General features: G+C 39.3%; 1 protein-coding gene and 1 long non-coding RNA gene across 7 annotated transcripts in view; one reads left to right on the top strand and one right to left on the bottom strand.

Moving 5' to 3' along the window:
- PAG1 (phosphoprotein membrane anchor with glycosphingolipid microdomains 1) overlaps positions 1–24,772 on the top strand; it is a 111,580-nt gene extending 86,808 nt beyond the window's left edge. For 4 of the 6 annotated variants that reach the window (XM_027638683.1, XM_027638681.1, XM_027638682.1 and 1 more), the window contains 6 exons: positions 1,930–2,141; positions 4,685–4,736; positions 5,229–5,325; positions 8,303–8,892; positions 13,367–13,426; positions 15,423–24,772. In XM_027638683.1, coding sequence (XP_027494484.1) covers positions 2,017–2,141; positions 4,685–4,736; positions 5,229–5,325; positions 8,303–8,892; positions 13,367–13,426; positions 15,423–15,773 — 1,275 coding nt within the window. In that variant the 5' untranslated portion in view covers positions 1,930–2,016 and the 3' untranslated portion in view covers positions 15,774–24,772. Of the gene's footprint in view, positions 1–965; positions 983–1,929; positions 2,142–3,622; positions 3,683–4,684; positions 4,737–5,228; positions 5,326–8,302; positions 8,893–13,366; positions 13,427–15,422 lie in introns of those variants that run through there. The other 2 variants (XM_027638684.1, XM_027638685.1) reach the window with 2 other exon arrangements.
- Positions 2,656–9,918, bottom strand: LOC113944950. The gene is made up of 3 exons (XR_003526899.1): positions 9,851–9,918; positions 4,895–5,066; positions 2,656–3,077 (listed from the first exon to the last, which is right to left on the bottom strand). It is a non-coding gene; the product is annotated as an uncharacterized LOC113944950 (long non-coding RNA).
- Positions 24,773–26,277: the final 1,505 nt, after the last annotated feature.

The raw sequence follows: 26,277 nt of genomic DNA, 5'->3' as shown, positions 1-26,277 counted from the left end.
ATCCCAACACTTACTAACTCTGTACTGAAGTCTTCAAAGATGCAGCTTTTCCATGGGGCTGCTCCCCATGTAGCCTTAGCTTTCCTTAGCTCAAATATTGTCTTTATTTAAAGGCCAGGAGCCTTAAGAATATATATTTAGAATAAAACAATAATTTTTCCCACCATAGTACCTTATGTTACACTGCTTAGTCTTCTGAGAGGAATATAGTGTTGTTCTTTAGAGTAGGTACAAAATTATGAACTTAGTAGAATTATTTAAATATCTTTCAAGACAGCTCTGTATCTGCTTTAAAAGGAAATAAATATGTGCTTCTGTTTTAAGAAAATAATTTTTAAATCCCTGTTCTTTTTCTTATATTTTTATTTGCCCAGTATTTTGGGGGGAAAAACAGTTTCTTTTTTCATTTGAATTCGTTTTTATTGCTTGAGAAGACTAAGGAAGAAAAGACAACAAAAATGTCTTTGAAAATTCACAAAAAATAAAAGTTGAAAAGATAAATACTTTCTGTTCAAAGCCCTTAAAAAAGGTTTGGAGTTAAAGGCAGTTAAAGGCAGCTACCACTGTGCTTTGTAATGTTTTTTGCCATCTTTTGTTTGTTGCTTCCCATTTCAAGGTATATCCATGCCATTATTACCTAAAAGAAAAAAAATTAAAAAGCTTTATGCACTGTGGATTAATTAGTAAGAGTTGCTGCTTCTTGGAAGGAGTCCAGAAGTCTGATCCTACATGGTCGAAACCAATGAGCCCATTTTATGCAGGAACAGAAATGTCACTAGTAATAACTACCCAGTCACATAGCTTAGTTGTTAAGTATGTTCTCAGATTCACCAGATTTCCTTTGATCAGAATGGTCTTTTTCTGGAAATCAATTTTTCTGGTGAGATTTTAATAATGAAATGGGGATATATTTTTTGATGCAGGTATACCTAACTGAATTTGCTGTTACCAACTATGCTTCTGCTGCAGAGAAAAAATATAGGTACATACATATTTCATATATAAAAATATATCTGTGAAAGTATATGCACTAAAGTAAGTCTTAAAGTCTGGCTGAAAGCCTGTAAATGGACTTTGCATAACCTCTTCCTAAATTATGGAGAAACTGATAACTTCGGAAGTGCGGAATGAAAGACCTTTTAATTTTGCCATGTCAACAATGTATTACATTAAAAATATGTAACAAATTCTAGAATATATTGTATACCAAAACTTATATCACCTAAATTGTTTTTACCTGGAATGTTTCTCCAGGGGCTGTTCTGCTGTAGCAAAAACTGTGTTTATTCAAGTTGTTAAAAAACACCCTGTCTACTTTTCTCTGATGTTTTCTTAGACTCAGGTGAGGAGAAGCAAAAAAAGAAAGTTCCATATTGTTACTCTCCAGACATACTATTAAGAAAATACAACTTACCTGCTGCAAGAAAGGGTTTTGTGGTATTCCTTTCAAAGACTTATGTAGATTATTTGCCATTACACTTTAAGCCTCGAATCACGTGCAGGCAGGAGACATTGAGAGGGAAGAAGCTGCCTGCTGCAGCTCTCTTTTTGGCTTTTTAAATTTGCAGAAGTTGTAGTTGGTTTTGAAATCTCACTTTCCAATTACATTAGCAAATATCACCACAAAGTAGATTTTTTTCCCTCAAAGTGGGTTTATAAACTTTTTCCTGAAAATACAAGTACAGAGATACTGTACCTTTTATTCACATTGAGATTGTAGATAGGTAGCATCCTGCGTTAATATTTAGCAAATTTGTTCTATATCGACATCAGAAATGTAGTTGAAAATCTCTTTAGCTGGCTGGCTTGTACTTGAAACTGGCTTTTGTAAGATCTGGATTTGAAAATCTCTCCCGCCAGACTTGTAACTGTCAGGTTCGTTATCTTCAAAATTTCTATTAAGCTCTAATGGTGTTTTTCTTCCTGCAGAAACAGAAGGTGCATGCAGCACAGATGCCAGCCTTCTCCAAGGAGTAACCTCTTCATCCCCAAGTGACACTAGCTCCTGCTAGTACCATGGGGCCAGAGGGTGGTTTCTTAGGCAGTGGACAGATCCACATCATCCTGTGGGGGAGTTTGGCAGCCATGACAACACTTTTGTTCCTCACCTTCCTCATCTTCCTTTGCTCCAGCTGCAACAGGTAAGGCTTGGGAGCGTAGCACGCAGTAATGGTTCTTATGTCACTTAGTGCAGAGATTGACATAGCTTCACTAATAATTAGTTAGCAGGAAATACTGAGGACTTAGGTACAGAAATAAAAAAAGTACAGTAAAAAATCTGTTTTCAGAGCAAAACTGAATTGGAACAGTTCTGTTCTTTCTAAAATGTTTTTTTTTTCTTTTGCTGTGAAAGAAGTACACTGTTTTGCTTACTTGGTGGTTTCCCCTAAGATGAAGCCTGGAGCATAGGTGGACACTGACTGTTAGCAGATCACACCAATAAGCTGAAACTGAGAACATTAGGTGGGCTGAACAGGACCAGCATAGATAAAAAAGAAAGGAAAGCGGATTTTATGTATTTCAGCTTTGCTTTGGTTATTCCTGAAGTCTAGGGAATTGATCCTGCCACTCAAGCAAAACTGAGGAAGAATCAAATGGTGATACTATTAAAGTCTTATACCTCATCCTTATTTTCTTCTCCATAAGAGAGTTCGATTTCACCAACACAGGCACTTCTACTGACTTTGTTTATTCACATTTCAAGGCCCCTTCATGACATGTAAGCTGTGCCCTGCTGACTGCACACGGGAGCTGGGCAGCCTGCACTCCATCCACGATGCCCTTCCATCAGGCCAGACCCTTCCCTACGAGAAGTGGGACTGCTGTGGTCCATACTGCTGTATGCTTTTACAAGCATAGCTAAATCAGCCAAGCCTATGGGGGAAAAAAAACCCTATCCATGATTCGGTACAGCAGCAAAATCTGTGGTTTGGATGCTTATGCCTATAGGAGCATGTGCTTTCACCCTTCAGCATTGAGAGCATTGAGGCAGCTGTGCGGCCACTCAGAAGAAATGCTTTTCTAAGCCGTTTGGTGATATTTCAGTATCTTCCTATTACCACAGTTTCCAGTAATATCTGAGTAAAAAATAATAGAAATATATCTTTTTAATTTATTTAAAAGTCAAAACCTACTTTAAAAATTCTTTAGCCCAGAAACTTTGCATTTAGCTACTATGTTTAATCTTAAAGGCCTTTTCCAACCTAAATGACTCTATGATTCTGTGTTTTGTCTTGTAACACACCAATCCTTGAAAAATCTCTGGAAAGATGAGTCAAACCACTGAGTATGTGTTTGCAATTAGAAATATACACTGCCAGAAACATTCTGGTGATGTTCTTTTATAAATTTCTTGTGTCGCTAGTCTGGACACTATCTTTTGTTTCAGGTCATTCTGTAGGGCAGGTTGTTTACATAAATGCAATTATACAAAATTTCTTCCTGGCTTACTCTTCAAAAATGGATGAGAACATGGAAAACTGAATAAAATCTGTTCTAAAATATCAGAGTCAGAAATACTTACAGAGAGGAAATTAAGCATTTAACTTCCGCTGCTCTGCATTGGTGCAGCCTTACTTGCTGTTTTCTTATTTCCCAATTAGGTAGAATTTTAACAGTTGCTAATGTGGGAAGTACTTTAGAAGAAGACTGCAGACTTTAGAAGAAGCATAGGTTTCATATTGTCAGTATTTTCTCAACTTTTTACTTGCCTTTTCATTTAGGGGAAGTACTAATATTACTTTAAGCTTATTATTAGAGTATTTCTGAATAAGAGCTGTATTTCCAATATTGTAAAAACTGGAAACATGATCCATACTTTGAGTCCTGTGAAGTACCCCGTGATGCAGGATTCCTTTAAAAATGTAGGGTTCTGCTGCTATGAAATTTGTAGGCCTTTTTGAACTGTTCATGCTTATTATTAATTCTAACTAGCATTCTGAATGGGAGTATGCTGGATTTTTTTGGCCTTTTCTAATTCTTCATAAGATAAACACCTTTTAATGGCACAGTTTAAGGAACTCCCCAGGTAGTCTATCAGCAAAACATGTGTATCTGAGCATTTCAGATATGATTAAATTGAATATAATAATATTTTTATTATCACAGAATCATAGAATGGACTGGGGTGGGAAGGACCTTAAAGATCATCTAGTTCCAACCCCCTGCCATGGGCAGGGTCACCTTTCACTAGACCAGGTTTTTCAGAACTCCATCCAATCTAGCCTTGAACACTTCTGGGGATGGGGCATCCACAACTTCTCTGGGCCTCTTGTTCCAGTGCCTCACCACCCTCCCAGTAAAGAATTTTTTCCTAATATCTAATCTAAACCTACTTTTTTCAGTTTGAAGCCATTGCCCCTTGTTCCATCTCTACATGCTCTGGTAATTATTTACATTATCTTGTAATTATCAACAGTCACTCCTCACTTTGATCTTAGACCGAATGAGAAAAAGCTTTGTGTGTGTTTGTTGTACCTCTTCAGTTTTGTTTACCACCATCCTGCCTTGATGGTGTCCTTACATAGACATCATACCAATCCCTGTAATAATTTTCCGTTATTCCATTTTCAATATTATTGTGAATTGCAGTTCTGTTTCCTGCAGCTGTGTAAGGTCTATTAATGATTGGCATTCGTATATTAGCATAATTTATAGTAACAGTTCATATGCCTTTTTCACTAAGGGAAAAGAAGGCCAGACATCAGAATGGAGATCATGAAAATCTGATGAATGTGGTAAGTATTTGTTTTTGGCAGCTTGTGTCTGTCTTGTGGTTGGTTTGTACCAAGCTCCTTGCAAAATACCACAGATTAGAAAATAGCTCAGGAATTTCTAGGAGGTTGAGCAAGGGAATCTTTAAAAGTTGCAGAACAGGAAGAAGAGGAGAATACACGTAGGTCTTGATAATCTGCGCTTTCTCAATGCTCTTTCTTCCACTGTTGTACTTCAGATCTCCTGCCTTTCCTTCACCGTGTTTGCAGTGAAAGTGCAGTGTACCCTTTGTCAGCTGCTCCCTCCTCAGGGGAGATCACTCTGGACATACCTGCTTTTATTTGCTTTAACATCTGTAAACACAGGCACATAAATCTTTGAGTATAGTTGGCATGGTTTGACTCTCCTGCTAGCAATACCTATGAGTCAGAGCTCCAGAGATCAGAATGAAATTTGTTGGATATCTATTCATGGGAACATTTATTCTGATCCAATGGTCAATATTTGTGTTGCAGCCTTCCGACAAGGAGGTTTTCAGCCATTCCATCACAAGTTCGGCTACAGAGCCCCCCCCAAACAGCGAACAGAACGGGGCACTCAGCAACGGTGAGGGTGAGTAGCGGCAGCCCCTGCGGGTGGGATGGGTGAGCTGCACCATCTCAGTGCTCACAGCTCCCACCTTAGCTGTACACTGGTGATCCCTCCAGTCTTAGCTTTCTAGCCTTTGTGCCTTCCAAGCACATAGTTGTGCCATTTGTCTGAATACTCTGCTCACCTCTGAAGGTCTGACACCAGATCACACAGAACTTACGACCAAGTTAAAAAGTGCTGTGAACTCATTTGCCTTCCTGGTAAATCAATGGAGATGATCATCCCATGGAGATGATCATCCCATGGAAATGATGATGTTTTGGGCTGCATGTCCACTGCTGGGTGTGCTCTGGGACAGCCCTCCACCCCAGGTCCCAGTCCTCCACGCCAGCCAGCACTGGAAAGGTGCTAAGGTCCTCCCTTGGGCCACCAGGCCTTGGCCACCAAGCCATAGCTGCAGAGTGACCAGACCATCAGGCAAAGAATTTGACATTCCGTAATCTTGGCAAACTATGGAACTGAGATAAAACCAGAAGATGTAGTTGTACCTTAGAGCTTCAGAAATGCTCCAGGAGACTGTGGAAATACTTCACGTGCTCCAGGGACTACAGCTTGGGATCATAGTCCTGCACTGTGAGAGGCTGTCACTTATATTTTTGTATTTTAGAAAACACGCAACATAAATAGGCTTCCTTTTTTTTTTCTCAGTCTTTGCTTTGCTGAACACTCAAAATGATTCACCCTGAAGTGTCACTGGAAAATATTTTACTTAGCTGCACCTAAAAATAAACTCACTCTAGCTCAGAGCCACTGGGAGCCAACTGTTGTCTTCACAGTAGGCACCAACACCAGGGGCTGCACTCCAACTTACAGCTCACCTCCTCATCTCCTTCTGTAACCAGAGGCTAAGCTATTCAGTCTTTACCCCTCAGACATAAGTATCCAAAGACGTTTTTAACTTAGTTTTTGCAGCTAATTGCTGCTTCTCTCCATTGGCTTGTTGTGTATGTAGGTGTGTGGTTCCCAGAGGCACTTGGTGCACAGATCAAAGCCCTGCAGAAGGGAAGGATTTCTCTCTACCATGAGTCACCACATGTGCAGCTGTCAGAGCTGCTGTCAACCAGCAGACAGTTTTCAGACTGTCTCATATTACTCAGCTTACACTCTGTGTAACATCCCTTCTGAATAATAGGAACCAATGCGCTTTAGTTTCTCACTTATATTTTACACACTCTTTTTGTTAATAGTTCTTTTTATTACTGTTTCTGCTAGTTTTTTGAGTAGGGGCAGGGCTACAGAAGCAGAACCATCAAGTGATGTGTTTTTTTCCTTTACCCAGCCTGCCAGCATTGTCTTATCTATGCCAACCCCTTTGCTACACCAACCATTTTTGTGCTACTACCCATAACCACAGAAGCACAAAAACATGAGCTCTTATTACTTATGATTATCCCCTCCAGGATGAATTGGGGGGGTGTGCTGTCTGGGTTCTGTGGCGGTGCTCTGCACAGCACAGAAATCCCTGAAGCAAGGGCCAGAGAAGCAAAACATGTTCCAGCTTCTCCAGGATGGTTCCTGATGTCTTCCAGAAAATCTACAGGCATCCCAGGCAGTGAGTAGGACAACCTGCCTGTCTCCTGTTCCTCCCCATGTTTTTTGCAGGAGCTAAGTAAATAAAGGAGGATGTTTTCCTTCTCCCATCTCCCATTCAGACAGTGATTACCATCTTATACCTCCATTTCCATCCTGAGTTTTGCAGTCAGGTATTGGCTCCTTGCAGGTGCTGACCATGGCTGCACGCCCTAAGTGTAAGAAAAAGCAACATCCATGGCAACCGCCAAATCAAGGGCATTAATTGGTTTGGCAACACTTTATGTCATCATGTCAAACACATGGAAGGATATGGAAGAATGGGTTGATTTTGTTGAGAGAGTACTGTAGGAACCTAACAGAAAAGCTCTTCAGAAGAAGTAAAGCTATTCAGAAGAAGAAGAAAAATTAAGCTATTCAGAAGTGTTTTTTTAAAGAAATAGTGTAAGGTGAAGTTACATACCATACACTACCTGAAACATGCTTGTATATGCCCATGTATACATCCCTGAATGCATGTAAATGTCATACATGTGCAGTGTAAGATGAGAAGCCCCACAGATTTCAGTCCTTAATACCCTCTAGTGATAGTGACACATGGCCCGCTTCTGGGGCTTAAAGCAACATGTTCTGCCTAACACTACACTACGTTCTGAAGTCTAGTCTTCTCTTTTGTGCATATGGCCAGCTTGTTAGTAGGTTGTCAATCTACATTATGTGCTGCGAGACTAAGAGAATTATGGCATAGCCTTCCAGTGAGGAGCTTCTGGTGTAGCATGCAGGGAGTCTGGCTGTGGCAGGGCTGAGCGAAGTGCAATTCCAGTGAGAATTTGGCCAGCATATTAAACAAGGTGATGGATGGGTAGGGAGGAAGCAAGAACACTTTCCTTTTGATTCCAAAGAATAGGAAAATGGAAACAGGAAAATCTAGCAAGGATTTTTTTTTTTTAAAATGTAGCAAGGGTGTGTTTTTTTTAAATCAACAAGGATTTTTTTTCGAGACACTTGGTTTGAGGCTTCCCACCTGTTTCCCATCTGAGTCTCCTGAGCGCTTTGTAATCATTCGGTGAAACTGAGTACAAGGCATCTGAATATCCATGCACACCTGCACCTACCCTCCTTGTCCCCTTTTCTTACAGTAAATGCTGTTGCCATATAATGTGACTTTGGGGCGTACAGACTGTTTCAGATGTTGTGAGAAATATATTTTAGCAGTAGAGCGCAGATATCTCTGTAACTGAAACTTTTTGATGAACAAAAACCATGGTGACCACTAGACATTTCCAGGCAGTAGTATCATTTATCCTTTCCAATGTGTCACAAAAACAAAGTGATATAGAGAGTACCAAATCACACTGACCCCTTACTTATGCATTTGTTTGAAATACTTCTTCGTAATTTTCTTTAGTTCTTTCCGAAGACAGTACAACTGCCTGTATCCAGCCTTATGAAGAAGTACAGACATCTGATCTACCAGATCAACAGGATAGTCTTGGAAAGTCTATAAAATGTCACCAGAGCCGGGAACTACCCAGTATTCCCCCTAACACAACCATGGAAACCATCATCTCAGCTAGAAATGCAGAAAATGACCAAGGTCTCGGAATGGAAGGGCCTTATGAAGTCTTGAAAGACAGCTCCTCTCAGGAGAACATAGTTGAAGACTGCTTGTATGAAACTGTGAAGGAAATTAAAGATGTTGGAGCAGTAGTCAGGATGGAAGGGAACTGTAACAGCAAATCAAAGACTTCACTGACAGTTTCTGAAGGTCAGAATCAGATTCCTGAGTGCAGAATTGAATCAGCAGAATATGCATCTGTTGACCGAAATAAGAAGAGTCGCCAAAGTGCTAATTCAGAAAGTCCTCTTGACAATATACCAGATGTAGAGGATGAGCTTCCCCCTCCGGTACCCATGAAACTTCTTGATGAAAATGAGAATGTGCAAGAAAAACAAGTGGAAGAAGAAGTGACAGAAGGGGCAAGTAAACCAGAGAAGGTAAATACTGCAAATACTTGTCCTCATCAAACAGCCAGATAATGACAGAGAACATATGGGTGGGAGAGGATTTTATTTTTTAGTAACAAAAAATGCCAAGAAGAAAAACGACACTTAAGGTGATGCAAGACTAAAGTAGGGAAATATGGAAGTGTACAGGATAGTCTTTGCATTATAGGCATGTATTCATTCTGTTGCAGCCTATATTTTTGATCGTTGCAGTTATGCATTACATAAAGCTTTTCCCAAATATTATCCTGGAATTACATAGGCAGCCTCTGCTTCTTTGTTTAACATACTTGTGGAAGCTATTACAATGGGTATCTAGTATCTCTGTCAGCATCTATATCTTATAAAGAATCCCCCTCTTCTTTTTAACCACAATTTACAAAAAGGAGAGGAGGGCATCTTTGGTGGATGCCCTGACTTTTGATGTGCCTCTTTTGTTGGGCCACCTTCTCGTTGCTGTGGAAGTGTTAGGCACCTGCTCAAAGCAACTCTTCTTGTCTCTGTCTGTAGAAGAGAGGGACAGAAAGAGAGATTGCAGCAGTAGGCTTTTATATCTGTCAAATCCTGTATGTCACATATAAACACAGTAATGAATTTCTACCTGCTGAACTCATGGCCAAAAGTTAAGTTTTTTCAGCAGCTTATTTTTTGTCCCTAGGAACAGTTGTGGTGAAGTCCTTGAAAAATAGAATGATGACATTTTCAACAATTTATTTTCCATCTCTAGTTTTTAATCAGAATTCATTTTAAGGAATGCTTTTGGTTCATTGCATGGACTTTTCATAAACTGTTGAGTCTGCGTTTTTCAGAACTAGTTTAGATATTTTCTTAATTTTGAAGATTCTTAATTTTAGAAGATTTTTGGTGTCTGAGTCATCAAATAATATTTGGTATTGATAAACATTTTAAAAAAATTCTTTAAGATGCAATTTTTAATGTAAACATTTACCTGAAAAATCATAGCAGAGCTGAGGTATTTTTACTTGGTTCTGGTTGTTCTCTTATTTGAAGTATTTCAGTAATCCAGGCAAAAGGCAAAAAAATAACTTGTTAAATAACTAACTAACCATGTAACCTGTAAAGCACAATAGAGTCCAAATGAATAAACTGAAGACTACTCATAATACAAAAATTGTTTAGCTGGACTCTTCAGTGCACATTCTTACAAATAATGAGCTCATCAAGTAAAAAAATAAGACATGATTGTCAACAATAATCCACCAACATTCACCCCTCCCAGATTCAGGCCATAAGTAATTTCTAATTAAACTTTTAGAGAAACAGATTTCTGTAACTTGTAACAGTGACATTTTTCCTACCAGGTGTGAAAAGACTTGCAGAAAATCATTGTGTTTCCCAGTCATTGATACAAAGGAAAAAGCCTTTGCTGTTCTGTAGCTCCCCAGCACACCATGTATGCACTGTCAGTAACTGCAAGGAGTGGGAATTGATTAAAATGGTTCAGGTTTTGAAGGATTAATCAAGAGATGACACATGCAGTCCCCTAAGTGCCAGGGAAAAAAGTGTTTGTCTAATTAAAATTTATTCAGAGCTGAAGCCATCCCGAGTTAAAGCTTTGGCAGCATCAGATCATTCCCGCGCTTGCTGCTGGGTACATGCATTATGCATCGAAGCGTGTGCCTGTCCTGTCCTTGAGAGCTACAGCTGCAACAGAGTTGGAAATGGTAATTGATGGAATATATAAATGTCATTATTGTTGGCATTGTGTGGGGAGGTGGTTGCAGGATTGTTTTTCTGTTGTGATCATGATAATTTTCCCCTCTATTTTGCTGCCTCAAACAATGCAGAGCAATGCCTGTTTTTCTCTACGTGGCAACCCAAGCCAAGATGTTTATGGAAATGTATGTTGTACTGATAACTCTTTTAAGTTAGATACCATAGGTGTTTCTTTTTGCTTCTTTTTCTGTGGGGCTACTTAGCTGCCCTGCCTAACATGACATCTGTATCCCAAACTCTTCAACCTTCTGCCCTGGCCCTGATGAAGACAGTTTGTGTGGAAGTCATGCAAGACTCCATCACAACAATTAGGCTTTGCTTTAATAGGGCACAAAGAAGGGACAGGCGGCCAGGCTGCTTGTGTAACCAAGGCTTGTACCTGCCAACCAAGAGAGAACAGACCATGTCCAAGCTGTTTCAGTCTCACCTTTGAAAAGAGGGCAGCCAGGGTGATCCCCAGGCGATGCCAGTTCCTGAAGCACACAAATTTGGGAGAGAGCTAGGTGGACCAAGCCAGAGACTGTTCTAGTATATAGCAGCATGAAATGGATAAAGCATCTTTTTAAGAGCTGGGTGTGCAATAAACAGGTGAAAATTAAGTATCCAAACTGGTTATTGGCTGTGACCCAGCAAAATCTTTTGTAAGACTTTGATGAAGAAGGACACCTTTAATAGCACGAGGCTTCTTATAGGGCCTCTATCACCTGCAACACTTGAGCATAGTTCTTCTAATAAAACTGGAAAGGCAAACAGTTTTGACTTAGTACTTTCTTTTAATTAAAAAACAAAAAAAGGAAGTATGGATCTCCCTTTTCACCCAGGGCTTTCCTGAGTGAGCACTGGTAGAAATGCTCTCTGTGTGTACATCTGGCTGCTGCCATCTGACTTCAGCCTTGCGCAGCCTGAGCATGGGCAAAGTATCCCTTACAAATGCACCAGAGGCAAATGTTCTCCTAGTTCTGCTGCCCGAGTCAGGAGCAGCAGCTGAACCAAAGAGTAAAAATTCGAGTGCTGTCGAGGAAGAAAAAGAAAGTGGAAGGCAAATAAGGACATCTGCTGTTTTTCTTGCTGTTTTTGAGGTTTCAGGCATAGTTTATAATATTGCTAGGTATAAAATGTTTAGGAGCAAGTGGGATTTTTTTCAGTTTCCAAGATAACAATATCCTTCAAAATTTATATGTCACAGGTTTCACATTTAGAAGAAAGAACACTAGATCCTTGGGAAACAAATACAGGATGGCCAACATCCTGGAGTATTTTTCAGTACCTGAGTGGGAAACTGTAGAAGGGGTCCTGACACATGGTGCTTATAGACACGCTGATGACAGAAAAATCACTGAAGAATTTTGTGAGCACATGCTTGTTTTAATGTGTGAGGATGAAATTAGTAACTTACTCCCCAACACAAAAAATGTCCTGCAAATAAGAAAGGCTAAACTGAATTGCTTTAGTGAAGCAGATCTAATACAAGGCCAAAATACATTTGAACTTTTTTTTTTTTTTTTAATGAGTAAACAAAACACAGGTTAAAGAGCATGTTCTCCAGACAGTGAGAAAGAAGCAGGAGAATTTTTCAATGTGAGGGAAGCTCCTGGGGAGCAGCAGGCAGACTTCAGTGTACTTTGGGTCATGGTCCTTGTCAGAAGTTTGGAGCTTGGTATTTACCAGAAGTAAAAATGCCAACTAAATGAAAGTAGGAAAGAATCTATCATAATGAGCCTCTGTGAAAAAAAAAAAAAAAAAAAGGAAACAAGTTTTGTGTGCCTGGAAGCGGTATTTAATTGACTGTGCTAAAAATAGCTCTATTGCTCCATGTTGGTTTGTACTGGGAGAGGTAGGAAGTGTTTTAGGTGGTAAATTTGTGTGAAAGTCCAAAATATGGCCTGTTACAGTGCTGGAAGGCTCCCTCTGAGTCAGTGTGGAGCAGGAGTCCAGCAAAGACTTCTTGCCCCAGGGAACAGGCACCGCACACCCACGGTGTAGCAGCCAGGGTCTTTGTTGCTGTAAAGGTCCTAAGATGTTTTTCATGAGAGCAAAATGGTTTCTCCCCAACTTTTCATGACCTGTTTTCCACAGAACGCTTTACATGCTGGAAGTTAGTCTTGATACCAAACCAAGCCCTCCATCCTTCAGTACCTCTGCTGTGTGACCTGGCTCCAGCTCAGCATGGGCTGCAGCAGGTTCAAATGACTGTAAGTTCAGGCTGCTGGGAACCTCTGCACAGAGGCTGCATTCCTGGGGCAGGAGTGGGGAGGACACAGTGTCTCCCTGCAGCACTTCCAGGATCCACAGAATGAAGGATAACAGGCATCAAGAAGGTGCCAGCTGAGCATTGTTCTTTTGTCATCTAAAAGTGTATCTGAAAATCACGTGAAAGGGCAACTGGTGTGTCACAACAGCTAATTTCTAATTGTTGAGAAGCCTTTCCAGGTGCTTCATTAGAAGTGTAAAGGCTGGGATACAGCAGAGCAGAGTTTGTTTTAATCATTACATTATTTTTACCCTTTTCAGGTCAGGACAAGAGCAGATACATTGAAAAGCATTACTAACCTCAGGGCTGTTATCTCCAGAGATGTACTCTGGATATTAGAGATATTATCTATGTAAAATGAACTTGAGAGCAAATGACCATGAAATGTAATGTATTGATTGTAATGGGAGGGTTTTATTATAGGTTTTACACTGTTGATGGGTAATGAGCCTTTTTTTCTTTCTTCCTTTTTTACAGAGGCTTAGTTCAGTGTCTTACAAGTCTCGAGAGGAAGATCCATCTCTTACAGAAGATGAAGTAGGTTGCTTGCATGTAATTCAGTAACTAACTAGAGACTATTTTTTAGGCAGAAATTAGCATAAGCATGATTAAGCAGAATCTAAGAAAGGTGAAATTTGTTTCAAGGGAAAATGGAAGCCCAAGATTCTCTGCACAGAGTTTGTATTGCCACATTCCTAAAGTCAGAAGTGTTCTCGTGTCTATATCAGGCAAATAGGTTAAAAATGGTGTCGTAAAATAACAGGAGGCCACAATTAGTTGATCGTTAGGCCAACTCCTTGTCATCCTTGGATGATAAGCTCTACTTAAGAATAATAACCAGCAGCCTTTTGAAACAAATGCTCCACCTTCCTCAAGCAAAGTGGCTGGGACTCTCGGAAGTAAATGGAAGCAGAATAAAAAAACAAGAACATAAATTGTTCTTTAAAATGTAGGTTGGTCAAATAAATTGAGGAGATTTAAAGACAGAAAAGTTAAACAGAAATGAGGTTGTTTGTGATCATATCCAATACACCGGTGCCATTTGTAAATATGTTCTCAGACATAAAAGTAAACACAAACTTGGCAATGAGCTGAATGAGCTAATGCTTTCTGCTGGGAGAAGCACTCCCAGACAGTAACAAATAAATTGATCCTTGAACTGGGTTCATGTAATCTAATACTGAAAAGGGTTGAATTATTAGATGAGCAGAAAACCCATTTTTTGTTTGGTTGGCTGAAATCCGTAAAAGGTAAGAAGTACTGCCATCTGCAATTCAATGTCTCTCTAAAATAACCCAACCAAACAAAAAACAACCAACCAGACAAACAAACAAACAAACAAACCAACCAAATCAATCAACCAACCAACCAACCAACCAAACCAGAAAAACCATCCCAGAATTAACAGGAGTGGTCTGGTTCATTTGCATCAGTGTTGCTTAACCATAATGGACATTTTCATGCCAATCTATTATTTTAACTGGGCTGATGCAAATTCAGAGTGGCCTTGCATGCTTGGGAAAGACTTCAAACATAAGAGAAGAGCTATGTTGCACTGTGATATTGGGTACCAGAGAAGCAGTGCAGGGAATATCAGACATCTGCCCTGTGCAAGAGTTAGTATCCACTTGGACTGGCAGAGGGAGTCAAGACTGATCCCTGTGCTTGTTACCAGCCTCAATAAACCCTGAGCAGAAGAACATATATGGATGTGGGCTTCTCCTTCATCTCTTCATGAAGCGCCACCTTTGTGTACTTCTTGAAGTGTACCACCTCAGCAGAGGGGATTTTTAGAGCTAGACACTGGCTCCTCCCTCTCTTGTGTTTACAGCTGAGAGGTTTCATTCTCTATCATAAAATTCTGATATGCAGTGACCGAGGTGCAGCTCCTCTTTGTAGGCAGAGTGTAGTCAACAGAGCAGATATTTTTTATGTTGTCTTCACATGACTTGGTGTCTCCTTAGTCCTGCCTATAAACACAACAATTAACTACCCTCCTATTGGGGCGTCTGTAAAAGCAGAAAAGTAGACACTACCATTAAAAATAATAACAAAAAAAAAATTTAAAAGCCCCAAGGATCAGACAGCATCCTTTTCCTACATTACAGCAATTCAACCTGATCATCCATTTGATGCCTGTCTCCCTGTTGAGTCCAAATTGGCTCCAGGACCACAGCAAAATTTGCAAGAGCTCCTGCTCACAAAGCTATTCCCTCTTGCCCAGGTCTTATTTGCCTGCCAGGGATTTATGTTCAAAGAATTTTTACATTTATAAACTTATTTTATAAAGCCTTCTTTTTTTGAAAAAAAAAAAAAAAATCAATTTATAAATGCATGCCAGAAAAGAAGGGATTTGTAAGAAGTAATTTATTTTTTTTTAAGAAAAACCCATACCCTTTTAAGAAAGGATATGTTTTTATTAGAAGATCCCGTCTTTTCTTAAGCAACCAACATCCTTGTGGTACAAGTGCACAGACTGATGCACAAGCTTTATGCCATGCTTGGATACTCAGCAGGTGTCTCCTTTTCCTAGATCTCCGCCATGTACTCGTCAGTGAGTAAACCAGGACAGACCATCAAGGCACTGGATTCTCCTTACACTTGTATTCAAGAAATTGCATCTCAGAGGTCCCCGTCTATTTGCAGTGGCCTCTATGCAAGTGTGAAAGACTTTGAAAACACCCTAAATTCTACCACTGTGCCTCAGTCAGCGGACAGACCAAACGGGGAGCTGGAGCCTGACTATGAAGCTATCCAGTCAGTGAGCCAAGAAGAAGACAGGACCTTGTCTGTGCCTAACACAAATCACACTGCTCTTTCAGGAGAGAATGACTATGAGAGCATAGGGGACTTGCAGCACCACAGGGAATTCACCAGACTTTAACTTCTCTGGCAACAGATTTCTCTGCTGGTATTTTCAAAGGAACAAGTGAAACATGGAGAGGGAAGTGCTTCTCCTTTTGAGGAACAAAGCTAAGTATAGAACACAATTTGAGAAGAGGCAATGTATGTTTCAGCCAGGGTGTGATACCTGCTAGGTTAACCTGGATGGTGGACTGAGGCTTATGGCAAAGGGTACGTCAGGTCAGAAGGATGACCAGGACAAGGTAAAGATTTCTTTATTGCTAGCTCTGAGGTGACCAGAATTCAGGAAGAAGTGAGTGCCACGCTTGGTGTCCCAATAGGATTACATACCAAAAAGACTGCCTTTACACAAAGCTAACTTCTAATTTTGAGAGATTATTTTCTTCGAAGTGTTTTTCAAGCATCATTTTTCATTCCAGTTTGGGCATCCACAATGTTGAGCAAACAACATTTGTTGATCATTGAGGATCATTGTACCTCAACTCAAACTTCCTTTGCAAGGCTGGGGAAGGTGCACTCACTTCTGTGTTTTTTGCGGAGCTCTGTCCACATTCATTGCAACTAAAGTGCAAACGACAGTACTTCACAAGGGACCTACTCCAAATGTACTTGAATTAATTCTGTTGGCTTTTTCTTTCTTTTTTTTTAATGTCAAGGGTTGTAGAATGTGACCTGCAGTATTTGAGATGTGTACTGGTATTTGTAGGGGTTTTGTTTGATTATTTGTGAAATACCACTTGAAAATGGCAACTGTCACCCTTAGTGTTCTTGTCATGTTTCCCTTACATGAAGATAAATACCTACCCACGCACACTCCAGACAATTGTCATGTTGCAAAAAGTCATGCAAATGAATGCATTGGCATAATGTTTAGTCTAACCTTGATAGTGTTGAGTCATTTTTTTAAGAATTTTGCCCTTTTTTAAGACTTAAAATATTTTAATATGTTTGTGTAGTTTATTATATGGGAAAATTTATGTACTGTGTTTAGTGGATATTTTTATTTTTTACAACATATTTTTCATCTTCAAAGTTTTTGTAGATAACTTACTGGCTTTTGTAACAGGAAGAATCCCATTCTTTGTTTGGGCTTTATTTGGTTTTCGTTAAAATTTTTTTCCTATTTTAGAAGTGGGTAAATGAACAATTGATTTAGGGTTGTTTTGTTGGGTTTTTTGTCTCCTTGAGCAAGGATGTGGAATCTGCCTTTCCATTTTTAAGCTCAAAATAATGGAATCTATGTAAAAGAACACGGCCAAAGGGAAAAAAAGAGGCAGAAGAGACAGTAGGATTTAGTCAGGGAGAGCCACTAGTGCTCCTTGTTCTTCTGGTGAAAGGAGCACGAGAGCAATCAAGACTTTCTTAGTTTGAAAGCCACTGGCTTTTTAAAGATGCCAAGTTATTCTGTTACTATGAAAAACAAAGTACAGTGCTTGGATGAAATAAGTAGGTACTGGATTGGTACGAATTTTTACTCAAGAATGGTACAATAAATAGTACAATGGTACAAGAACAGTCCAGCAGTAGAGAACTGGCATCGTGTGATATGCATGTGTACGTGTGTGCACATATTCCCATGTATATAAACATACACTTGTAATTTGGACACAAGTATAAATTATAGTCCAAGCTTGGTAACATACACATATGTAATATATGGCATGTCCTTGAAGAGCAGGGGTTTTTTTAATTCAAAATAAACAGTACATAAACTGAGGTTGGCTTATTCCATAGTAGCCAAAGCAGGTTTAGTTTCAGCTCAGTTGACACTGGGTTTTGATACACCAGATTGAGTCCTTCTCGGATCACTGGCCAGTGCTCAACATTACTTGGTACTATAAAGAGCAAACACAGATCAAAGAAGTGTGCTGATTTATGGGCTTTGCCTGTAAGTACAGCTCTGAGGAGCAGTGCAAGTGCGCAGTCGAACTGCCCACGGGGTGATTCAAACTTCATGAATCCTGACCTCGTGCAACAGTGCAACACACTTGATCTATAACTCTCATCCCTGGAGGAGAAGCGCAAGTGGTTCAGACCAGTCTACATCCATCTTGTTCTTGGCCATGCTGCCATGTTTTGACAGCTGCAGCAAACCCTTTGCTTCCACTCCACTGCAGTGCTCTTTAAAGCTGACTTTGGTCTTCCTCTCTAGAGTTTTTACCTTTATAAAAGTTTCTGTTTCTGTTCCCTTGAATGTGAATTCATGAAGTTCGCGTTTGAATGTTCTCTCCTTCTACATCACACTATTTAAGGCCAAAGATAAGATGCACCACATTTCAGAAGAACTGCTGTGCTAAGTCTGGAGAATTTCTGAAGTCTTTAACTATGGGTTTGCTCAGGGGTACTGGTTTATATATGTAGTCCTCCATATGACTCCTGCAGCTTAGTGGCAGGCATACCTCAACTCCTGAAATTCCCAAATACATAAGATGTAGTTATCCCTTTACATGGATGACTGCTTTTGGAGAAACAGTAGGAACATGAGATTTGCCAGGTTCTCCAGTTTCAATTTCAAGACCAATTCAAAGACAGAGATAATGCCAGTTGATAGCAAAGAATAACACTGATCTCTTGATTGTAAAATTTTAAGGTGCAAAAGAAAAGCAAACATCACTCTAGATCAGTAAGTCAAAGGATGGTGGAGGACTGTCCTGTCACTCTGTGGTCTTTCACTGCTGGATCAAGAATGTTGGTTTGGACAAAGGGACACAAGACTCAGCTCCTTCCTTCCTTTCTTTCCTCTGTTCTGACAGCTGCACCTTGAGACCCCCCAGACTTCCCTTTTTCACAGTGAAATCCCTGCTCCTCTCTTCTTTCTTTGGTTTTTATTTTTAACCTGTGTCATACAGCCTCACACCGGGAGCTGGTACTGTGTCTGCAGTTCTGTGGTACTGGCACATTCCTTCCTGTTTAAATGACTCTCAGGCTGGTGAGAGCCTTTTAATTGTCAACCAGACCCTCAGCCTCATGGAGAAGCAGCTCAACTTTTGGATTCCTGCTTGTGGGATGTGTACCTGCCTTCAGCCTTGAGACACACACACACACACGTTGGACTTCATAGCTGCAAAAAATAATTACCCTCCTGAACAAGCATGGACAGGGGAGTCCATAACTCCCCTAAAATCTCCATTATGTAGTCTAATGCTAAAGAAAAATATTTTATAACTCAGTCCAAGGTTCTTACGTGAATAATTACATCTCTTGACAAAGAATCAAGCTTCTGTTTTAGTTCCTTCTTCCCAGAAGTAAGATCTGTTCCTTTATAGCTGTTGCCAATGCTTCCTTTTCACTAATATATCAGATAGAAAGATTTTTCCAACAGTAATTCCCAAATAGATTAATTTGATTGTAAAGAAAAGGGAGTCTATTCTGCTAGTCCCTTTATTGCTATTTTTTTCTCTTTCACCATATTTCTAAATAAAATGTCAACATCCAAAATGCAGTATTTGTTACCTGGTGATCTTTTTGGGGGAAGCTTCACAGTCTATTTCTTTGTTTCCATTTTTTGGCATAACTATATAATAAGATCTCACATCAAATTGCCACAGTAGGGCCAAGAGATGCTTTAATGTGTGTATAACTACACTAGCGAAAAGGTCTTTTTGATTTTCCTCTGGGAAGTGGTAGAAATAGGAAATGCAATTCAGACATCTCTTCCATGAATCTGTGTCTCCTGTGGGAGTTGGTCTTACCACATACTTAAACCAGTACTAACCCCATACATAAACCAGTCATTCCTTTCTACCATGAGTGTAGAATTACTTTCTCAGTCACAGAGAGGAACAGATTCTTTGCAGATACCTGTAGCACAGGCATGTACCTAATTACCACAGTTAAATCAGTTATAGTGCCTTTTTTACAAAGTAGCTAGTACTTCCATACTCTTTTCCATACTGTGTGTGTTTAACTCAAAAGTACAAAGGGACAATCCCAACATTTACTTGTCTAGGTTGGAAATATATTTACAGAGACATTTAATGTACTGGAACTCAGTTGGCCATACAATAGCAATAGTAGCTCACAAACATCCTCTAAAAAGCCCAGTAATGTAGCTACGATGACTAAGCTTTGCAATAAGAATTATCAGTCTTCTTTTGAAGAACCTAAGTTTTTCAATAGTGAGCATTCAGGGAGGTGGTGTCCACGTCAACTGTGAACAATTACTTGCTTCAGTCTTTCTAGTAATATAAATGGTAGGCTTGCTTACGTGTAGCAGGATTCATGGGGTGAGGGATGAGTATGTGTAGGGATTCATATTCATGAGTCACACAGAGTTGGACCATTTCTACAGTTGCAACTGGCTGATGAACAGCTGCCTTGTTCATCTATCGTGCCTTCAGGGAATCCATCGTGCTGGGATCCTTCTGGGCTGTGTGCTTCTCCATGGCTCCCTGAGCAGCTCCTGTCTGCTGTTTTGATCACAATTCTGTATATGTGGTGCTCTCTGTTCAACCTTTCAATGGTGCTTTTATAAGATGCTGGATAAATGGTTTCCATGTGCTTTCTGAAAGCTGGTGTGTAAAGCTGTGGCACAGAGTGCTCCCTCTGGTATTGTCTGCCTCCCAGAACTTAGCATTAACTGTGGTACTCTGACTACAAAAGCTGACAGTGCTGCCCTGTCTCTTGTTCATCCCACACACCACCAGAGTGGGGTCACCATGTGTAACAAGCCTGCCTAGGCTGGGCCACGGGTGTTTAAAAGCAGCCATTCAGGCCAGGTGACCTGGCTTGGAAGCAGCTAGAGACATGACTCTCATCTGTGCACCGTGGGATGGAAACATCCCACAGCCCAGCTCAAGGACTTTTTTCTGTCTTCTACTGTGCATATACATTTGTTTGCAATGTGAATGTAAGAAATCTCTTTGTGCAACAAACATTTTATTTTGGGCCACATTCTAATGAGGGACTTTTGCTGTTAGGCAAATAAGCAGTTACTTCAGATGAGTGTTATTTATTTAGGTTGAAACACGCCTGGATAAGGCTGTTATGTGCTTCACGAGTAACTTGGTGTGTGTAGTCTATTGCAAAACAGAAGAATGCAGAAAGATGCTCAGCCTGACAGATGCTCGTGTGGTGATGTGCTGAAGACTTTCAAGGGCAGGTCTCTTCCTGGGAGCAGGGAACATAATTACTATTTATATAATTTCATACCCTGGTGCTGAAGCTGATTTGTAGCATCTCTTCTGGGATGGTCACGGCTGAAGACATTGCCAGAGCAGATCTCAGCCTCAGGGGAAGAAAAAAAATCTATATAAAATATATATCCCTTGCTAGCTAGCAAAATATGTTCAGGATTGTGGTAAAGATAAATGCTACAAATGGAACATCACAGTGATAAAAACACAGCGTTCCCTTTCTTCAAGGAGAAAGAATCCCTTTTGCCTGGGCCAAACAATCCCAGGCTTACAAAAAATATTAAAGAAATTAATTGCCAATATGGTAATTTTCCAGGAGTACATTAGGATATCACATACACTAGACACTGTTCTTTTCTTCTGGACAGCAGAAAGATGAGAGCTTATTTGTAATACAAGGTTTCCATTGATTTATTGATAAAACTTACTTCACATACAATCCAAAGTTCAGCAAGTGTGTCTACACAATGTAGATATATTTAAGATAACTCTAAATGATCCAGCTCAGATGTTGTAAGCAGAATCATTAGAACAATTTAATGCTTGGTCTGACCTGCTCACATAGCTTACTCTGGCACCCCAATTTCCATAGCAAATGCTTGTATTATCTTGGCATTACGTACCCATTGGCATGTGCCAACTTTATAGATAATACAAATCTTACAGTTCTGTTTTTTCAAGCTCCAAGGTTTTGTTTTTGGAGGTCTTCAGTTTTAAACTGGCCACGTCACTACAAACATGATAGCAAAGTGCCTAGAAATACAGATGTCTCTGTAAAGGTAAACATGTTCACTGTTATTGCACAGCTACCTGATTACTGTATGTGGTACTCTCTTGCCAAGCACATTCCTAAATACTGGCTTTCATTTGTGGTGTTTATTTATTTTTAGAATGGCACAGTCTGACAAGGGTTTTTCTCTGCAAATTCATTGGCTAATTTTAACTAGCATATGTTTGTACAGAAAATATAAAACAAGATTTTTGTTAGTTTAGAAAGCAACTGTTATTTCTTATGATAATGCAACAATCAGCTTAGATTATTTATAAAGTATGTAAGTATCACTTGACTTCAGAATGCTTCATTGGAGATTTCAGAATGCCTCCTGTTCACTGCAAGACAATGTAATCAACTCTTGTCCTTTTAATCTTGTAATATTGGCCAGGGGGGTTTAAACCTTACAAATATTATTACTTAAAAAATGACAGTGCTGATGTTTTGAATTCTTAATGTCTGCAAAGAGACTCATATTTTAACTTCCAGCATAGGTTGGATTTGGACTACCCTCTTATTTATGGAACTGCTCTTCCCCACTACATTCAGCTGTCACCATCTGAGTATCTCTTCTGTCCTTAGTGAAATATGATAACTGTACAGAGGGCACAAAAACTGCATCACATAACAGTTCTGAATGGGACATTTCTAATGCACCCATGAGATTTAAGAGCCTGGACTTCAGTCAGATGTTTTGGGGAAATGGCATCCTGTCTGGAGGATATCTGTGGAGGTCTTGTCTTCACTTTCTTTCAAAGCAAGAAGTTCTGTAGGTTGCAAGCACTCACCTGACATTCAGAGATGTATGTAAAATGTGAATTGTCACAATGTTTAAATGTATTATTAAAAAACACCTAAGAGCATAACCTTCTTTCTCACATGTATGATACTGAAATTTGGTCTTTTTAGCTAAAACTGTTTGAGAAGGGTCACATAACAAGTCTCCTCAGAACATCCTACCAGCAGACAAGTCTTTGAATGATGTCTGGGTCACGCTGGTGGCTCCTGAGTTTCTGCAAGTACTACCTTTATTATTTCCAGCAGGGCCTGTTTCGTCTCTGTGGCAATGACTACTTAGGAATGGCCCTTTGCTTCACAGTCCTGACCTCTTTAACTTAGGAAAGGAGATGTGAGCTGCTTCTCCTCAGAAAAGTGTGCTAAGAGCCTGCAGACCCAGAAAAGAGCATTCACTGTCAGGGCAAGACAGGTACAGCCCACTGCAGCTGCTAGGAAGAGAGAGGTAACGGAACAAAAGCTAACTTTCATTTGCACTTCACCCATCTCAGACACCACCTGTTTAGAAATATTTTTACAGTAGAAGAGATTATAATTAAGGGACAAGTTGCCAAGAATCTCACAGGAGATGGATGGAATTGTTTACTCTTCTCAATATTCCCTATACCCAGAGAGGCAGGGGCAAGTCCTCTTTGCCCAACCATGATGCAGTTGGATCATCTTTTATCAAGCCTCTGCATCAACAGAATTGAAATTAATAAATAAATTCTAAATACATGTGTTTGTTCAATCATAAACCCAACATGGACAAATGTAGATGCACTAACGTTAAGAGCCATGTGTAGATCTGGACTTGCACAGATGGAGGGTTTTGAGCAAAAAACCCCAACCAACTAAACAAACAAACAACAACAACAAAAAAAACCAACAAACAAACCCAAAGAAACAAAAAAACAACCCTAATTGGATTACTTCATTTAATTTGCATGAGCTGAGGGTGCAGGATTGGGCCCTAAGATTGAGTTTAGAAGAAGTTTGGTTTCGTGCTAGGTATTTTTGTTTGCGTTTTCAGTGAAATATATTTTCTTTCTATTATATTAGTGAATTGATATGAGTTCCATAAGAAAAACAAAGAATAGTCTAGTATATGGATAATTATGGATAATAATTATTAAATCATGCCTCAGTAAGTCACTTAAAATTGGGTGCTATAGGAGCTTCAGCATAAAATTGCTTTACAAATGGAACATTGCTTAGAACATAGTGAATAAGTATTTGTAATTACAAACACTTTCATTTATTTTATCCATTGTTTTAGAATGGAAAAAATATGTATTACTGGAATACTTCCCAGCAATGTTCTCTTACATAATGTTCTAGCAACAAAATGTGTTTTCTGGACAACCATTTGAGTCTCTGGTCACTGACACAGAACTGCAAAACATCCTCAAACCACTATGAGCTTGTGAAAAGAGAGGATTAGAACTGTCTCTGGCTATCTTAGAGTGGATACAGTTGAATATACTGTGAAGTTCAGATCTGCAGGCAGTGAGAGCAGTTCAATGCTTAAATGACTATGCTGTATAAAGCTGGAGTCAATGCATGCAGACTTCCAAGATGGCACTAGCTAAGGCTTGTTTGCTACATGAAAGGTTATTTGGCTTGCTACCTGTTTGAAACCAACACAGTTTTATCAACACCACTGCAGACACTGAAATATTGTAGTTTTGTAGAATGTATGTTCCATAAATTGTGGCTTGACTGTAATTGCAGGGCTTATCCTACTGTTAGAGCAGTTCGGATCCAACACTAAGTTGCATTTTGTAAATTAACAAATGCCATTAAATTCCTCCCAACGCTTCGTAATAGTATACAGGAGTTGATGTAATTTAGTCATACCTTTATTCCAAGAATCTTCATCAGATGTTTCTAGCCAATTCAGCTTTTGGCTGCTGAAAGCACAGTAGGCAATTATGGTTATTTACTGTAAATGTAGACAAGTTTTATGTAAATATTTCAGGGGTAAAAATGCTACATGAACATATGAGGCAGTTATCTAAAACTAAGAACACAGGTCAATAATATAAAATACAGATTTTATTTATGTACACTGGTATCCTAATATTTACTTGTTTATATGTAGAAAAAAAATCGTAAGATTCTGTACTGTACTTTTAAGAGAGGCTCTGCCATTTTCTCTGGTAATGTATTTGCAAATAACTTTTGAATTTATTGGAAATCCATGTAAATTATGTCAAATGGGAGACATGTTACATTGCAATGAAAGGAGTTGAATTCAAAAATCCTGGCAAAATTAATTGGATCGAAATCTATATATAAATTCAATTGCCAGACAGAATAAACCACAATAAATAAGCTTTGTCTTTTGCTTAGTGTTTGTTTGTTTTTACCTGTGCCTCTTTTTGTTGTTTTCTTAACAAATGTTTTATTCAGTCCTTGTAGTCACTTCCTCCTGCAGGTCTTAAAATCTGCATTATTTGATAGAATTTTATTTGCTCTGGGCATTTTGTGTCGATCTCATTATCTGACAAGAAATATTAAGCCTTTGTTGTACTATATAGCACCTTGCTCTTCCCAAAGCCACAGTCCAGTCAAGATTCAAATATGCACATAAAAGCACCAATTTTAAGTTGTGTCTAGACTAAAGCAGGAACGTCCATGAATATTGTGACACTATGCTCTTCAATGCAGATAAGATTTTTGGGTTTGAGCCTTTGAAAGTTGTGCAGCTTTCAGTATTTTTAAAGGGTTGCAATTACCAGCCTTATGGATTATCTTCTGAAATTACTGTGGCATTTGATTCCTTTTCTTTGCTAAAGAAGCTCTCTAGGTAACGTTCCCCAGCCATTTGCTGCACTGTTCTGTCAATAGCAAGACACTCATTTGTGTAGAAATACTTTAAGAGCATCCTGAAGCATTTTGGAGGCAGCTGACTTAGTACCACAGCTGAATATGTAACACAGATTCTGCATGTAAATCTAACACAAAGAAACGTCATCTTTTAAATGTGCCACTGGAAGAAAGCTGCTGTACACTAGAGCATGAGGCTGAAATAGTCCCTAGCCTGCTGAGACTTGCATTCTCCATGCCTGGCACCTTCCTCCTCATTATCTTTAATTACATATAAGAAAAGAGCAGCTTTACTCATTCAATACTAAGCAGTTACTGATGAACAGGTTCCTGGAAAATTCACAGTGCTGATAGGGGTTTTTTATGCTGGGCTGAGAGGCTGAAGAAATTATACAGGCAAATAATATCTGTTCACTGTCAAAGTGATGGCTCTTTAATGTTTAATCTGGGTAAGTGTATTTTAATACCAAAGATATAAAGTTACAGGTCAAATAGAGGACTTGTAAAAATAAGGAATATTTCATGTGAAAAATCATTCAAGATTGCAAAAGTGTAAAAGAAGATTGCTTTTTATTGAACATTTGTTCATGGACCAAGAAACTGCAAAATATGTAATTCAGTATAAATTTTTTATTAAGTAACTACTGAATATTACCCAATACAGGCTATTCTTCTGAAAAATGCATGCATTATTATTGTCAAGAGTACTGTATCACAGATACCTTTTTTTTTCAGTTCATCATTCTGAACAGTTGCTATCAGGCATAAAATAGCTCTATTACAATGGTTAGCTTCAGGTTTTAGGCCAACCATGCAGAACTATAAATGTGGCTGGTTGAAATATTGAACAATTTGCCCAGGTTCTGGCTAATCACATAGCTGCATGCACACACTTGGGAATAGAAAGTGCAAGCACTTTCTCTCCACTGATCTCCACTGATCTTTGACATCACTTAAAAGTAAAGCTTTAACCTAATGGGAGCTCGGTATGGAATCAGGAGTATGCTGCA

This window comes from Corapipo altera, unplaced genomic scaffold (genome assembly GCF_003945725.1).
Source record: "Corapipo altera isolate COAL_440 unplaced genomic scaffold, ASM394572v1 49, whole genome shotgun sequence".
Taxonomy (NCBI): Eukaryota; Metazoa; Chordata; class Aves; order Passeriformes; family Pipridae; genus Corapipo; species Corapipo altera.
The sequence above is the reverse complement of the archived record's forward strand: the minus strand, read 5'-3'. Positions and strand labels throughout refer to the sequence as shown.